The sequence below is a fragment of the Nyctereutes procyonoides genome, unplaced genomic scaffold (assembly GCF_905146905.1).
Source record: "Nyctereutes procyonoides isolate TBG_1078 unplaced genomic scaffold, NYPRO_anot_genome, whole genome shotgun sequence".
Classification (NCBI taxonomy): Eukaryota; Metazoa; Chordata; class Mammalia; order Carnivora; family Canidae; genus Nyctereutes; species Nyctereutes procyonoides.
In genome coordinates this window covers 10,164,090-10,180,318 of record NW_026575132.1, presented here as the reverse complement: position 1 = coordinate 10,180,318, position 16,229 = coordinate 10,164,090, and the positions used below count along the sequence as shown (strand labels likewise).

Here is a 16,229-nt window from a genome sequence, read left to right as displayed (position 1 = left end):
CTGGATATAATAACAACATGCCTTTTGCTTTAAAGATAGCCTGTTTCGTTCTTCTTTTGAATGAAGGAAATAACTAATTCATATAAGAAAATATATCTAAGAAAATATTTTTATTTTTCCAGGTACTATGTTAAATAAAGATTGTGTTTAAATATTTTATGTATATTTTATTTAAATAACCTGTGTCTCAAAGTAATATTTGCTTAGAATTCTTTCCTAATGTTTTACCATAACTGTAATATTGATATCTGTATGTAGATTCAGATTAAACTTTCTTGCAGTCTGGCAAACATATGTAATGATGTAACAAATTGCTATGTTTTGAAAGAAGCAAATATATTACTTTCTAAGAGAGTGTTGATCCTACTTTCAGTAAGAGAATTGGGCTTTCTGGAAAACCCAAATTGAATATATATGCTTCTCCCCTTTTAACAAAATCCCAAGATAAGGATTATTTTGTTAACTGCAGTACCTGCATGAAATGTAATGGGACACCATAGTATTTTGTGATTATGACAATAATACATCTCAAGACTAAAAATCTAAATTGTTGCAGCTACATAATATAGAAAGTAAAAATCCTTAACTATTCCTGCTAGTTACTGCTAGTTACTCTGATAATCAAATATTTTCTTCACATTAATTGGTCAAGAAAATATGAAAGCCAATGAATAGATATGCCCATAAGACAAAATACAAGTATGAAGCTACTGGAAACAATGTACAGTTTTTTGAGTTAGAAAATCTAGTAATTCTATGTTAAAAGTTTTAAAGCCATGTAGAAGCACTTAGCTGTTGAGTAAATGTAAATTTTTACTGCCCTTAAAAAGGGTTTGGCTTGTAGGGAAAATGAGTTTGGCATTATTCTGGGTGACTGAAATTAGAGGGGTCTGTTTTGTACACTGTTTTATGGTGGGCTAAGAGAGATAAAAGGAAAAATTTTTGATTTTTTTTTTTAAGCAGATATAGTCACCTCAAATAGACAAGGGTATATTATAAAGATTTGTAACAATGTATTTCACCTAAAGTTGTTTTATATGTGTAAATATTGAGATGCTACGTTCGTTTGTGGATAGTGTTACAGAAGCTGGACTAATTAAAGCTGAATGAACACAGTGAATAACGTATTAGAATTCTGTGTAGATTAAGCTTTCTTCCCCTGAATTATTTAGGGGAAGTGTTGACAACAGGGCCATTGCCAACCAATAGCAAACATTACCCAAGAGATAAGGTCAGTTGAGTTTTTATTCACAGTTCCTTTTTTTTTTAAATTTAGCTATTGCTGAGTTTGTCTGATTTGTTTTTTAGGTGCTGAGGGTGTAAATGGAGAAGAGTCGGTAAACCTAAATGATGCAGATGAAGGATTTTCATCAGGGGCTTCCCTCAGCAGTCAGCCAATTGGGACCAAACCATCCTCCTCTTCTCAGAGGGGAAGCTTAAGGAAAGTAGCAGCTGGGCGTTCAGCTAAGGATAAAGAAACAGCCTCTGTCATCAAATCCAGTGAGAGCCCTCGAGATTCAGTCATTCGCAGGCAGTATGTACAGCAGCCAACTGATCTTAGTGTAGATTCAATCGAGCTGACACCGATGAAGAAACACCTGAGCCTGCCTGCTGGCCAGGTGGTGCCAAAAACCAATAGTTTAAGTCTAATCCGGACAGCCAGTGCTTCCTCAAGCAAATCATTTGACTATGTAAATGGCAGTCAAGCAAGTACCAGCATTGGGGTTGGCACTGAGGGAGTTACTAATTTAGCAGCTAACAATGTTAATCGATACTCAACTATCAGTCTACAGGAAGACCGGCTAGGTCAAGCTGGAGAAGGTAAAGAGCTCCTCAGCCCAGGAGCTCCCTTAACCAAGCAGTCTCGATCCCCAAGTTTCAATATGCAGCTAATATCCCAGGTGTAGTTCTGACATCCTCTCATCTTTCTGCTTACCCTTTAAACTGAACATTTCATTGTATAAGAAGACACTTCATCCCACATTGTGAAAATATTGGTCATCGTAATCAGATTTGATTTAGTTTAGGTATCTTCATACTGTATTTTGTATGGAAAGAGCAATAAGGTTTTCTTTTTTCTCCTTCCTATATCTTCTCTTCACTTTATTCCTTGTAAATGTGTTTGTGAAGCAGTATAAAATGTATGCATTTTCCATGCCTTCCTTTCTCCTTGGGTGATGTGCAATCCATCGTAGGCTGATCGGTCCCATTTCAACACTGTGAGACTGAGAATATGTTAGAGGAAATGGTGTATATGATCCCTATGAAATGATTCTTAGGCTTTTGTTCAAAAAAACAAAACGGGTTTGTTCTCATAATCTATAGAACTATGGAGATTACTGGATCATATTTTTTTCTCTTTTAACCAGGAGTGCCTCAGAGATTCTGCTATGACTTTGGACTTCTCTGAGTCTGTGCAATTTTCTTGAGATGCATGGGGAAAGGTGGTAGACTGCTGCACTTTTTCATTAAAATGTGGGTGGTTCTTCCCCCCCCCCCCCATCTCCTTTATCTCGAGGATACAAATGTTCAATAACTGAGGCATTTAAATCAAGTTATGGCTCCCTCTTTTGGAGGGCAGGGCTCAAAGTTGTTTGTAATTGATAATGCACTTTCTCAGTGGCTTTACAGTCATTATTAACTTGTCTTCCCTCCTCCCCATAAGGACATAGGTCATTTCTGTCCTTAAAGTTTGACAACTAACAAATCAGAGAATCCAAGAGGCATGTTCTATTTCCCAGGAATGATTGACAATTTGGTGCTGGGGTTTTGTGGGGGGGAGGGGGTGGTTTTTGTTTAGCTTCTGTGGGACTGTGTGTGTGAGGGGAAGTTTTGATAGGTTTTTTTTTTTTTCCTTTGTGAGCTGATGATGACTGAAGTAGAACAAGTACGTCTTCAGGTAAAGAGAGGGATTTCTCAACCCACTTTCTGTGATGTCAGACTATTGGAGAAACCCTTTCAGCTGCTTTCTAGATGTACCTAAATTCAGTCAGATATTTTGGATTAAGAAACCCGAAGTCCTGATAGATCATATACTCCAAGGAAATACATCAGGGACAGATAATTGGCTGAAAACACTGATGCTTCAACGTGACACATTTTTATAGAACATTTCTACCAGGGGGTACTGACTTGATTTCTCCTTCAAGGACCACACTGCCTTTGTGTTAAATGTAATGCAGTTTGTGTAACTTCTAATCATATATCTGCAAAAGTTTCTCATTTTTATAAGACTTTGAAATCATGCCAGTAAGCTAGATGTTGAATGTATGTAATTAGCATTTGGTATCTTGTGTTAAGAGGTTACAAAAATGCATTATTAGTAAAAAAAAATTTTTTTTTTAGTTCTGACTTGGTTGGGTAAGATTTCAGTATAAATTCTTTTGGGTCTCAGGCCCTAATGCCTGATTGAGAAAGAAGAAAATATATTGGTTTTTGAAAAATCACTGTATTGTGACTTGAATTGCTATACATTATCCTTCCACAAAATACATCAGAGCTATTAGTGCTTTGTACATTTAGACATTTTTATTTTATTGTGAAAGATAAATATACTGAATTTATAGAAAGCAAGTATTCTCCTAATTAACAAGTTTTAAAATATTATCTCTATCAATTAAAATTACAATAGATTTTGATAAATAAAGTAACCAGAAAAATGCCTCTTGTTTTTTTCCACATCTGAAAATCTACCCCCTCCTCCTCTTATTTTATTGTAAGAGGGTTTGTTTGTTTTGATTTGGAGGGGATTTTCTTTAGAATCTTTATAAGAACAGTGAGATGCTTGTTTGAATTTGGTGGTCTGTAACTTTTCAGCTCATGTGAAAATGGAAAACTAGAACCTAAACTAGTACAACTAGTACTACTACTACAACATTGCCAAAGTCTGGGATAAAGTTAAAAGTTTATAAATAGAAGTGTATTGGGTGTGTGTGTGTGTGTGTCTGTGTCTGTGTGTGGTGTGTATATGTATATATCACAAAGACCTATGTTAGCTATCCCTTTTTTAAATTTAACCCAAGGGATGTCAGATAAATGAGTTTGAAAGCAGCCAAAATAAATGAGATGTAGAGATCTATAATATACTGAGGAAAGCAAAGTTTCAGGTAGGAAAAGAAAAGAGCATTGTTCTTTTCATGGGTAAGATCTTGACCATGGCTGGAAGTCATTCACTTTATGGCCGAAATGCCTGGTTGATTTAGGAGTCTGGCGGGTTGTTTTGAATTCAACAAGTGTGTGTTTATTGGCATCTAAACCTAGTATGATTTAGTTAAAGCACACACAGAAAACAAAAACAAAAAAAAATATCAAATTACAGTAAGAGCTGTAATAAACATATAATCTCCCTTTCATTCTGTTAAAAATCTTAAACTTGAAAAGTCGGTTTTGGAAAACTTCAACTTAGAGGATTTCATTTTTCTGTACATGTGTACATGTATCTATTTTGTACGTATAACACACCCATTAATGTTTCATGACCCTGTGACATTTTGTTCTTTTAAGTTACGTGATTTGGCCTTAATTGAAGAAACATTTCATTTAGCTCAAACTGTGCATTCAGGGTCTTAGAACAGATTTTCTGTGCAAGATATAATTAAAATTTAGTTTAATAAACCATAAGTCAAATTTTCTAAGAGATGTTTTATATTCATTTGCATTATTTATTGTTATTGAATTCAAAGTAGTTTTCAGATATACAACAGCTGTTACAAATATATACCAGCAATAGTCATACTTTATTCTTTAGCAACCTGTTGTTGTATACCTACTGCCTTTCATAAGAAAAAGTCTTTCCTTTTATGGAAAAGCTCATTACAGAGAAAATACTTGTTTTCTATAATAAAACAATTTGATGCCATCTATGCCAGGTTGGATTAAGAAATACAAAGAAATATCTGAAGCTTTTGGTAATTCTACTACATTAATTTTAAATTATGTTACTTAGAAATCAACCTAAAATCTAAAGTATAAAAAGCTAACTTAGATGTAAGATTTTTAAATATAAAAATATTTTGGGAAGCTGAAGGAGGACGTGGTTATAATTTGAAATCCTGACCCCTGCCACCAACTCTTTTTCTCCCAGTTACTCTTCTGTGCCTGTGTATTATAGAGTCAGAATCTTTGTGCTAGATGAGACCCTAGAAATAATCTAGCTAGTCACCCAGGGCCCCCTCCCTAAATATCTGTCCTCAGGAAACTGAGGCTCAAAAAGGTTGTGACATGATTAACGTCACATAACTAAGAAGCAGAGCCAGAATATAACTCCTATCTCCTGTCAAATGCGTATTAACACCCCATTGCCTCCCACTTACTCATACTATGGTAAATGTGGTAACACTCTCCATTTCTGCAGTTTCTTTACAGTTTTGGTCTAGTAGTTGGTGAGTATAGCACATTAAGAAAAGTATTAAATCCAGAAAAAATGTAGAGTAATAAACATAGATGGGGAAGTGTTAGAAATGTAGGTATCTATACCACAGATGTAAGGATAGATACATTTTTCTTATTCTAATTTATGCCTTACTATTTTCTGCCACATAACAGTTGTATGCTGCCATTTTGTAGTTGATTATATTTCTGTGGATTTATTTAAGTGCAAAAATAAACCCAAAGAAATACCTTTGATCAGTGTTTCTAGCTATTTTAAAGTAATTTTTGAATCAGCCAGCTTTCAGTCACCTATGTGGCAAGTTAATTGCGTTGCACAATGGAGTATTGCAAAGTAAAGATTAAATAAATTTAATCCCATTAATTTCTGATGTCGAAAATAATTGAACCTGACTTGTGCTTTAGAATAGATAGATACAAGCAATATTTCCTTATGTGGTTGAAAAAGGTTTATAGCGTGAAGCTTCTGATTCCATAATGGAATGGTGACCGTTGTCTCATTTAAAGTGTATATACCATATAAAATGTCTTAAATGCGGTAGTCTCAGCTATATAAGCTCAATATTTCCAATGTATATTCTCAAATTCCACTTAGTAGCTTTAATTGTAACTATTTATTAGGCACTGGAATACTGAGAATACTTTCAGATTTTTTTTTTGTTTGTTTGCACTATTTTTGTGAATATTTTAATGAAGTGAGGTGTTTCTGCTACCTCACTTTGTGAGGTTTGTATGGGTCCATTTTTGAGTACTTTAGTTGTTGACAGTCAATTGTTTCATTTAATTCTCTGCATGTTCATTTGTAAATTTAAAATATTAGTATCCGTCTTTAGGGGGTAGTATACTATTTATATAAACACTGGCAAGGAGAAGCTCTCCATTTCTGATCTTGGATTACAAAGTAGGTTTTTGTTTTAATCAGTATTTCAGTTATTTATTTGTTTTTCAGGGTAAAATGTTTTAATAAGTCATGCCAGTGGTCAGAAAAACTGTATGAATTTTAGAGCAACTTTTCTATACTATGGCTCTGTTAAAGTCTGAATATGGGACTTTTTATCTTTCAAGTTGAATGATTGTCATGTTTCAAACCACTAAGTCGGTTGAGACACTTATTTGTAATACTTTAATTTTTTTAAAGTGCTTTCTAGAAACAAGTTATTTGAAAACCAACTAGAAATTATTCATAAAGTAGGATTAGAATATTTGCCAGATTAGAAGACGGAATGCAGTGTAAAATTGTTAACAGTGCTAATAAAATCATGAGTCACCAGACTGGTACAAGTTTGCATTCCCAGGGTGGCCATGTTGATAATATAAAGCATAAATTTTAGTGTTACCTGCATTATGTACTTAATGGGTATATCATACTGGCACTGAATATACATAGGAAATAATATTCATAAAGTCAACCAATGTGCACTTAAACTATATTAGATTTTTGGTGGTGCCAGAAATCTGTATGGTGATCCTGCCATTAGAATTAGTGGAGTCTTCATCACCCAACCTTGCCCTACCCATATAGGCACATTCCTTCTACACCTGATGACCACACAACTACAGATTTTGGAAACTTCAATCACTTCAGTATTTTTGTAGTCTTAACCGTTTGTCAAATGAGAAATATACAGAAGAGCAAACAGTTCAGGATAGAAGTTAGAAAGCTGGGAATGATGTGAAATAATAACTAACTGGCAGCATAGTACAGAAATGTAGGTTCTATGTTTTACTTTGGATCTTGAGAAAATGTTTACAAATTAAGGCACATTCAGATGTCTGCTATTAGGCTTACATAGATTTTACCAAAAAATAAAGTGTAACTTACAGTATATAGCAGTCTTTTTATAATTGTGTATCTGGAGGTAGGTTCAATAAGGAAATTCTTTTATTTTCAAAGAGAAATGAATTGGACAATCCATCCCCAACTACAGAATTGATATCAAACAAGTTTGCTGTATTTGAGTGTCAACAACTCAGTGTTAGTTATATCAGAGGAAATTCCTTACAACTTCGTTGATTATAAAATTACCAAAGAAAATTTATTAACCAAATATAATTTTTAAAGTACTTAACTGCTAAGGAATGAGGTCCCTTTAACATAAAGGATTGCTTTCTAGCCCTGGGGGAAATAAATACTATAGGATTCTTTGATCTGCAACCTAGGTATACAGTACCTACAAGACTCCATTTGGGGTTTTCTTATGTCAACATTTTATACCTCCAGCAAAAGTACCAGTTAAGTCCAAATATTATTCCTTATGACACATTTTCATGTCTCCTTAAATTAAGGATTCTGCTTGTCAGTATTGAATAAAAAAGAGGGGATATTCCTAAAGTTGGTGTATTGTATGATGTTGTGGCTTTTTAAGAATAAAATTGAGGGGGGGATGTTATGGAAATACACCTTTTAAGTAATGGCAATTATTTCCAGTACGTATAATATTGGCTAGAATGGTATGTTTAACATAATTTATGTACATGATCACTCTGGGTGTTTTTTTTCTTGGCAAAACTAAAATAATTCATTTTTTAAAAACGTATAAACCCATAAGAACTACTGGGCTTACTTAAGCTATTAAGTAACAATTTCTTTGGAAAAACACAAAATGGAATTATATATTAACTAATGTTGCAAACAGGTTTTGTGTATTTTTTTTCCATATCCGGTGGTAGTTAAAAAAGTAATGAATGTATTGATCAGCTATCTTGGAAAGAGAAGATTGCCTAACAATTACTGATGTAGGTTTGGATTTTAAGTTTCATCATCCAGACTGAATTGAGGGATAAGCTCAATGCTCCATGTGTTATTTAAAAATATTTTGGGAGTGCTTGGCTGGCTCAGTCCGTAGAGCATGCAACTCTTATAAGTTCGAGCCCCATGTTGGATATAGAGATTACTTAAAATCTAGTAAAAAAAAAAAAGCATAAATAAATAAAATATTTGTAGTAAGTTCAACTACTTTACAGTGAATATTTTTGATTCTCATTCTAAAAATTATGCTGACTTTACATTCATTGTAACTAGTTAAGAGGAACAGTTTTTATGGTGCAATGATTATTTTCCCACAATTTTTCTCATAATAATTAGGCTCTCCTGAGCTACAATTTCTGAAGGGTTTTTATTATAGCATTATACAGTCTGATCTCTGTCACAATGGACGGGTAAACAGGAGATATCCCACTTTCATATGTTTGCTTCATAAAAGGGTATGGAATGTATAGATAAGCTCTTGGTTTGGTTTGGTTTTGCTTTGCTTTGTTTTGTTTTGTTTTTAAACCAGCTTCCAAACTGCAGCTTGGTTTAAATTTCACAAGTATTCAGAGAATCATGCTGGTTAAAATTTTAATAGGATAGGCATGAAGAAAATACGATTTCTATTGACTGATGTCCTTTCAACCTAGGATTAGTGAAAACTTTTCATTTTTTCAGAGCTGAAGAAAAAAAACGCACATTTAAGATCATATTTATTGGTGCATGTAAGCCGTTATCTTAACTGTCTTACTGAATTGGTTAATGCTGTTGATTGTTGAAATGTGAAACATAGTCACTGTTGACCTTGTAAATATCTGCCAGAGATGAAAAACTATTTTAATTTATTGTAAATAAAGATGTATAAAATTATCAATCTGCAATGCAGAAACATATCTAAGATGTTAAATATTGTGTTTCTTGAGAGATGTGTAATTTTCCCCTAGATGTATCTAGTAACATTAAGAATGTAAATTTTCTTTTGTACAGTATAAAAATACAGCTTTATTTGGCTTTTGACCGGATTCCCTGAGTTAATTTTATATCTTACCTAAATTTGATACCTTCAAATGGTCCTTCATTGTATTTTTTTTTCCCAAAGCATGCCATTTTATTTATGTCTGAGCTTTTTGTTTATAGGACACCCTATTAAGGCAGTTTATAGAACTAATTAAGGCAATCTATGAAACAGCTATAATTAATTATAGAACTGATTACGGCAATATATAAAATAACATGAAGGCAGAAAAGTGAAGTTAATACATAAAATGTGTGCCATCCATTTCTGTATGTTATTGTTGAGATACAAATTTATCTCTGAATTTTATTTTATTTTTTAAAGATTTTATTTATTTATTCATGGAAGACACAGAGAAAGAGAGACAGAGACACAAGCAGAGGGAGAAGCAGGCTCCGTGCAGAGAGCCTGATGTGGGACTCAATTCAGGTCTCCAGGATCAGGCCCTGGGCTGAAGGTGGCGCTAAACCGCTGAGCCACCCAGGCTGCCCTATCTCTGAACTTTAAAGCAGCCAAATGTAATGAGATTACAAGACTTTCAGAATCCTTAATATAAAACAAATCAGTTTCTCAGATGAAGCACAACTGTTTCTAGAACTGAGATATTAGAAGTAATTTTCTCTCCTAAGGTCCTTATAAAGAGGAGTCAACATTATGACAGTCATTTACACTGTCTTCAGCGCTGTATGAAAGTGCCTGTTGCCCATACTCTTAACATGGTTTTCTAGTCAGTCAACTTTTTGGTCTTTCCCACATTGTGTTTTAAAAAGATCCACTTTAGCCTTCTCTTGGAACATAGGTTGAAAGAAGAGCTCAGCCCCAGGCCCTCTTTTACTTTCTTTACATCTACTTTCTAGAAAAATCTCAGGCCTTCTTTTTTTTTCCCCCCTCATAGCTATTATTTCTTACTTATGGACCAAGACTTTATTCTCCCTTTTATTTCAGATCCAAACATATAAAACATTTTTAAAGTATCCTGTTTATTATGCCTTAATCCAAAATTGTTGATAAAGATGAACAGTTCCAGAAGAGAATGGCGTAAGGCAACTCACAAAGCCTGACTTAATTTGTTTTTGCCTTGACTCAGGATCTGTGCCAGATAGGGAAGATTGGATTCACCAGTTTGACAGTTTCCATTTTTTTTCCTTTTATTAAAAACATATTTGCCCATTTTGAAAACCTTAGAAAATACATGGGACACCTCGGTGGCTCAGCGGCTAAGTGTCTGCCTTTGGCTCAGGGTGTGATCTTGGAGTCTTGGGATCATGTCCCACATTCATGGAGCCTGCTTCTGCTTCTGCCTATGTCTCTGCCACTGTCTCTGTGTCTCTCATGAATAAGTAAATAAAATCTTTAAAAAAAGAAAAAAGGCACAAAAGGAAAAGCCACTTTAAGGTACTGTAATGAAATAGTGATAGTAGAGACCCTGTCCTGCTAACACCTAATACGTCTATGGTTTGGATACAACTTGTCCAGAGATTCTTCCCACATGAATTAATCTTGGATTTTAAGACATCCCAAGCACCATTCTAACCATTTTTAAGGAAAATACCAAAAAATCCGTACAATAGTATACGAAAAGTACTATCACTCTCCTTTTATAAGAAAAGAAAGGTTCAGGGCACCTGGGTGGCACGGTTAATCGAGGCCCACATTGCACTCTCTGCTTGACCGGGAGCCTGCTTCTCCTCTCTCTGCATGCCGCTCCCCATGCTTGTGCTCCCACTCTCACTCTGTCAAATAAATAAAATCTTTAAAAAAAAAAAGTTTCATCTAAGGTCATAGAGCTAATAGGTAGTACAGCTGGAATTGAACCAGACACACTCAGGCTCATGGACTTGTGCACCTAACCATCGTAAAATGCTTCATACAGATGCTGCTTTATACAGTTGATTATTCTCAACTACTAGTATACTTGTCCTATCCCCACAAGGCCAAGGCCCTTGTAGGAGATGGGAAGGACGGGGAGATTCGATCTCAGTAGAACTAGATTACTAAAAGTAAACGAAACCCATGGAAGATTCAAGCCCTAATAACCCAGGATTGCACAGTTAGAAATTTACTTATATCCTATGTATGGTTCCAATTGTGTACTACCCTTAATTGTATACCATTCTCAAGAGGAGAAAAATAGATTTTCTGTGGTTTGTATGAGGAACCTTTATTATGCTTTAAACCAGCTCCTCTGGTCTCTTTACAGGCCTTAGCCCCATCCTTCCCCTGCAAAAAAAAAAAATGTCGCCAAATTGCTTGGGAGGAAATCAGAATTTTGTTGGACTTACTTATAATTACTTTATGATTTAGTTTTTTTTAAGATTTTATTTATTCATGAGAGACACACAGAGAGAGACATAGGCAGAGGGAGAAGCAGGCTCCTCACAGGGAGCCTGATGTGGGACTCCATCCCCAAACTGGGATCACGCCCTGAGCCAAAGGAAGATGCTCAACTGCTGAGCGTCCCAGATTTAATATTGTTTTGAACAACAAAGGAGAGGGTACAAATATAGTCTTTTGTGTTTGGGTTTCTAAAGGTCTAAATCTGGCCCTGGATCCTAATCCAAATAGGATGGATATAGTCTGTATTAACAGCCCTAGTGTTCTTCAAGATGTTACATCAAAAGGGGTGGGACTCCCTTCTAAAACTCACTTGAAGGACCAATCCACTTTTGGCACTTTAACAATGTTTAATACACATTAGGAATGAAACTTTTTTTTTTTTAATTTTTTTTTGCAGCCCCCCTCCCCAGGCCGGCCGGACGGCCCCAGGAATGAAACATTTTTTTATGGCCAGGTCATGCTGACCAATACAAAGTTAAATTCTGAATCATTGTATAATTTAACTAAAAAACTCAAAAATACTTTTTTATTCTCTTCAACATTCAGTAGGAAATATCCCCATTTCCTCAAAAATAATCAGAATTTTAAGAAATCTAGATATTTACTAACAACTTATAAGTAATGGCTTTACGTACACTAGAAAACTTTCTGTATTGAAGATTATATTCTAAAGCTTATTTCCCAGTGTGATTTATTATGTGTATATTTTTTAGGGATTAATATGCCAAATCTGTCATTACTAGTTTGTGCCTTGTGAGGGCTTCATCATCCCTGGTGTGAGAAAATCCTTGAGATAAAGTAGGATTTCATCACTGTATTCTCTTATTCCTAAATGTTTAGATAGAAGTAATCACTTTCTCCTGAACAGGATTGAAATCAAATTGGTATCTTAGAAACTCTGAGTAGAAATCATTTGCTGAAGCATCTGTGACTGCCATTTTAGACCTGTCATACCCTTAGCAGGTATGTGTTTAATGCATAGTATGTAGGTAATTTCACATTTGATAGAAAAAAAAATTTCATTGTCCCTAGCTCAGTGGTTCTTAACCCTCGCCACACATTAACATCATCTGGGAAATTTTTTCTTAAATTCTGATGGCTGGACCACATTTTCAGACTCTTTGGGATTGGGATCTAGCATTAGTAGTTTTAACGCCTCCCTAGGTAATTGTCATATGCAGTCAGCACTGAAAACTCTTCCTAATCCTATAATAGTCTTTGGCTTTCATAGCTAAGCTTTTCTTCTTCCACCTAGAACCACTGACTCAATTTCTTTTCCCTAGAGAAATACATAAAACAATAAATGCCAATATGAGAAAGAGATGAAAGAGATTAGTCCAGTGTGTGTATATATAACTTGTTCTTGTCAGTGCTACACTCTGCCTTTCGTATCCCCTTACTTCACTGAACACTATAGGCATCAATACAATTTCACTGGCCCCAACCTTAAACCCCCAACACTTTGAGGTCCTTCTACTTTTTGGCCTGCTTACTTTCTTATTCCCTTCAGTTTCTGTTCCAAAGCTTCATCACTTGATGTACCACTTTATCAGGAGCCTCAACTTTTACTTCATCAAATGGAGGCCATAATGCTAGAAGGTTTTAATTTCCTGTTTTCTCCCATCACGTCAAAGGACAAACTATAACTACAACTATCTTCATCTACTTAACTGCCTATCTCAGAAGATGAGGTACCTCACTTAATTTTTCTTTTTCTTTTTCTTTTTCTTTCTTTCTTTCTTTCTTTCTTTCTTTCTTTCTTTCTTTCTTTCTCTTCTTTCTTTTTCTTTTCTTTTCCTTTCCTTTTTCTTTTTTTTCTTTCTTTTCCTTTTCTCTTTTCTTTCTTTTTTTTTTCTTTTCTTTTCTTTCATTTGACAGAGCACAAGCAGGGGGAGCAGGAGGGAGAGGGATCAGCAAGGAGCCTGATCATGATCTGAGCCAAAGACAGGCGCTTAACCAACTGAGCCACCTAGGCACCCCACCCCACCTCACTTCATTTCTTATTTTAGTCATCATCGTAAGGCAATTCTTTTATTCTCCCTTTGACTTTATACACTGATGATCCCTAGATCTCTTTCTCTTGATCTCTTGGATGAATTTCAAACTCATAGCCACTGTTTGCAAGATAACTTGATCTCTTTTTCAAAGGGATTTCAAAGTCAAGATGCCTCAAGCTAAACTCTTTCTATCTGTAATTTTTTATAGCACACTGGGGAACTGGTACCCAGACAACCATGCCAGAAAGCTGGGACTTACAACTTCTTCCTTACCTCTATATCCAGTTTCCAAATCCTGCTGACTTGGCCTATATTCTAAATTTCAAATTCCTTTCTTTCCAGTTTTATTACTATAGCTCAAACTCCTGTCTTTATCTTCATATCCAGACTGCTTTGATAGTCTCCTAATTAGACCCCTGCCCCTCTAAAACTTACCTTTATTAGTGATTAATATAAAACACCTACCAGTCCCTGGTTATAATTATTCAATGGTTCCATCATAGAGGATAAATTCTGTCCTTTAGCCTGAGACCTCCCATTCCAACAGCTATCATTTTTGACTTTTACTTAAGGTTTAAATTAACACCAAACTGCTTTGTATTACCACACTCAGTTTGTAATACCATACTCTCTTCCTGAAATCCCTTTTCCACCGTTCTTCTCTATCATCTGTAGTTGGCTTTGTGTGCTGCCTTTTCTCTGCTTAGTAAGCTGAACTAAGTGGTAGCAGTCCTAGTAGATCTCAGCAAATTCTATCCTTGCACTTAAACCTTATTGTGTTGAATTTACCTTTCTACCCAGCAAGAATCTAAGTTCCTTAATGGTAAGGGGCATATCTGGGCACTGTATTCCTGATACAAGTAGGTGCTCAAAGTTATCTGAATAAACTGAACTATCCAAAGAAAAAGACTGAGAGAAATGGGACACCGAGCTCCTTCCCTCTATTTTCCACAAACATAAAAAACACCACTCAAAACAAGGCCTCTGAGTCCATAGATTTTGCGTAGATCTGAAGAGATGAGAGTTTACATCATAGAAACATACTAGTTAAAAATTCAGTAGGCCTGGATCTTCAAATTTTTAAGAAATTTTCAAGCACTTTATTGTTAACTGTTGACTATGTTGTTTCCTCTTCTTTCTTTTTTTAAAAGATTTTTATTTATTCATGAGAGACACAGAGAAAGAGGCAGAGACAAAGGCAGAGGGAGAAGCAGGCTCCCTTGGGTAGCCGCATGTGGTACTTGATCCCAGGACCCGGGGATCACACCTTGAGCTGAAGGCAGACACTCAACCACTGAGCCACCCAGACATCCGTTCTTTCCTCTTCTTTGCTCAGTCTTCCCCAGATTCTTTTTTTATTTCCAATGTAGAGAAAATTATCTTTATCCTTTGTTTTCTTAAATTCTGCTAACCAAAATGGAATATTGAGGGATCCAGGCTACCCTCATTTCTTTCTCAAGTGGATTTCCTTTCTTTTTCTTAGAAAAAAAAATTTTTTTTAAAGATTCTATCCGTTTATTCATGAGAGACACACACACAGAGGCAGAGGAGAAGCAGGCCCCATGCAGGGAGCCCAACGTTGAACTCGATCCCAGGTCTCCAGCATCACGCCCTGGGCGGAAGGTGGCACCAAACTGCTGAGCCACCGGGCTGCCCTCCAGGGGATTTCCTAAACAGCCTCCAAAATGGTGGTTTCGTCTCTTCCTTCCTTACGCTCCCACTCTTACCTCCTTTATTCAGTACAACTCTGACTAGTGCACCAAGGGCCAAACTAGTCCTCAAAACAAGACTCAACTTTGGCACTTGCTTGTTGGCCCTTTATGCACCTGCCGTATTGATTTGGGCTTTCTACCTGGAAAATTTTACCCTTCCTCTTTGCCTGCCTTAAATCTACTCAACTCTCAGTTTAAACATCTCTTCCTCCAAGGAAATTGCTCCGAACTCCCGTCCTTTAGATACTTGTGCCACGTGCTCAGTGAACGCTGAATTTCTCATGTGGTAACATTTTTCCTAGTCTTGCCAGGTCAGTATCTTCCCCTGTAGCATCTACCGTGACGGCAGAGATGGTGTTTCCCACTGAATGGTGCATCATTATCTGTAGTCTTGTTTGGAACAAATGAATCCAAATGAAATAGTATTGTTAGTGGATAATACCGTACCCTAGTAGGGTCCATCCCTTTCTTCTTAATCAGCTCTTTGTGCATCTACTCGTTCCATGTCTCTCCATCCGCTTCGCAGTCTGGTCCCATCTCCCTATTCAGCGCCCGCGCTCCAATTATCTGGTCTCCCTTCTTCCCTGTTCCAAACACTTGAGATGTACGGAATCCTAACCTTTCACCCCAAATGAAATATATTTTAGAGAACAAAACACAAACGCAGATTCATTCCCATTATCTTTTTCCTCAAAAGAAAGTGCCTCGAGAGACTTATGAAGACTTTTCAAGATTGCCTCAAAACACACCTGCCACGTCTCGGCCAATTTCCCCAGGTGTAACCAACACTTCCTTCCCCCTTCCCCGGAAACGGAAGGAGGACAGGAAAGGCCCAGCGCTCAGGGTCTGGAGACGCGTTTTCCTCAGGTTCCTTGGTGGGCGGGGCCGGTAGGCCGAAGCCGATTGGCGGGAAGAGACGTCGCTCTCGGCTGACTTCGCTTCCTATTGGCTTCCCCGGATTCCGCCCTCTGGGCAGGGCGGGAGATTCGGTGTGCGGCAGGCAGGCCTCCCATCCCCCCACCCCCCCCAGA

At 36.4% G+C, this 16,229-nt stretch overlaps 1 protein-coding gene across 8 annotated transcripts in view; it reads left to right on the top strand.

The window, feature by feature from the left end:
* HYCC2 (hyccin PI4KA lipid kinase complex subunit 2) overlaps positions 1-9,154 on the top strand; it is a 78,591-nt gene extending 69,437 nt beyond the window's left edge. For all 8 annotated transcript variants that reach the window (XM_055345215.1, XM_055345216.1, XM_055345218.1 and 5 more), the window contains one exon: positions 1,309-9,154. In XM_055345215.1, the coding sequence (XP_055201190.1) occupies positions 1,309-1,907 (599 nt within the window). In that variant the 3' untranslated portion in view covers positions 1,908-9,154. The remainder of the gene's footprint in view (positions 1-1,308) is intronic.
* Positions 9,155-16,229: the final 7,075 nt, after the last annotated feature.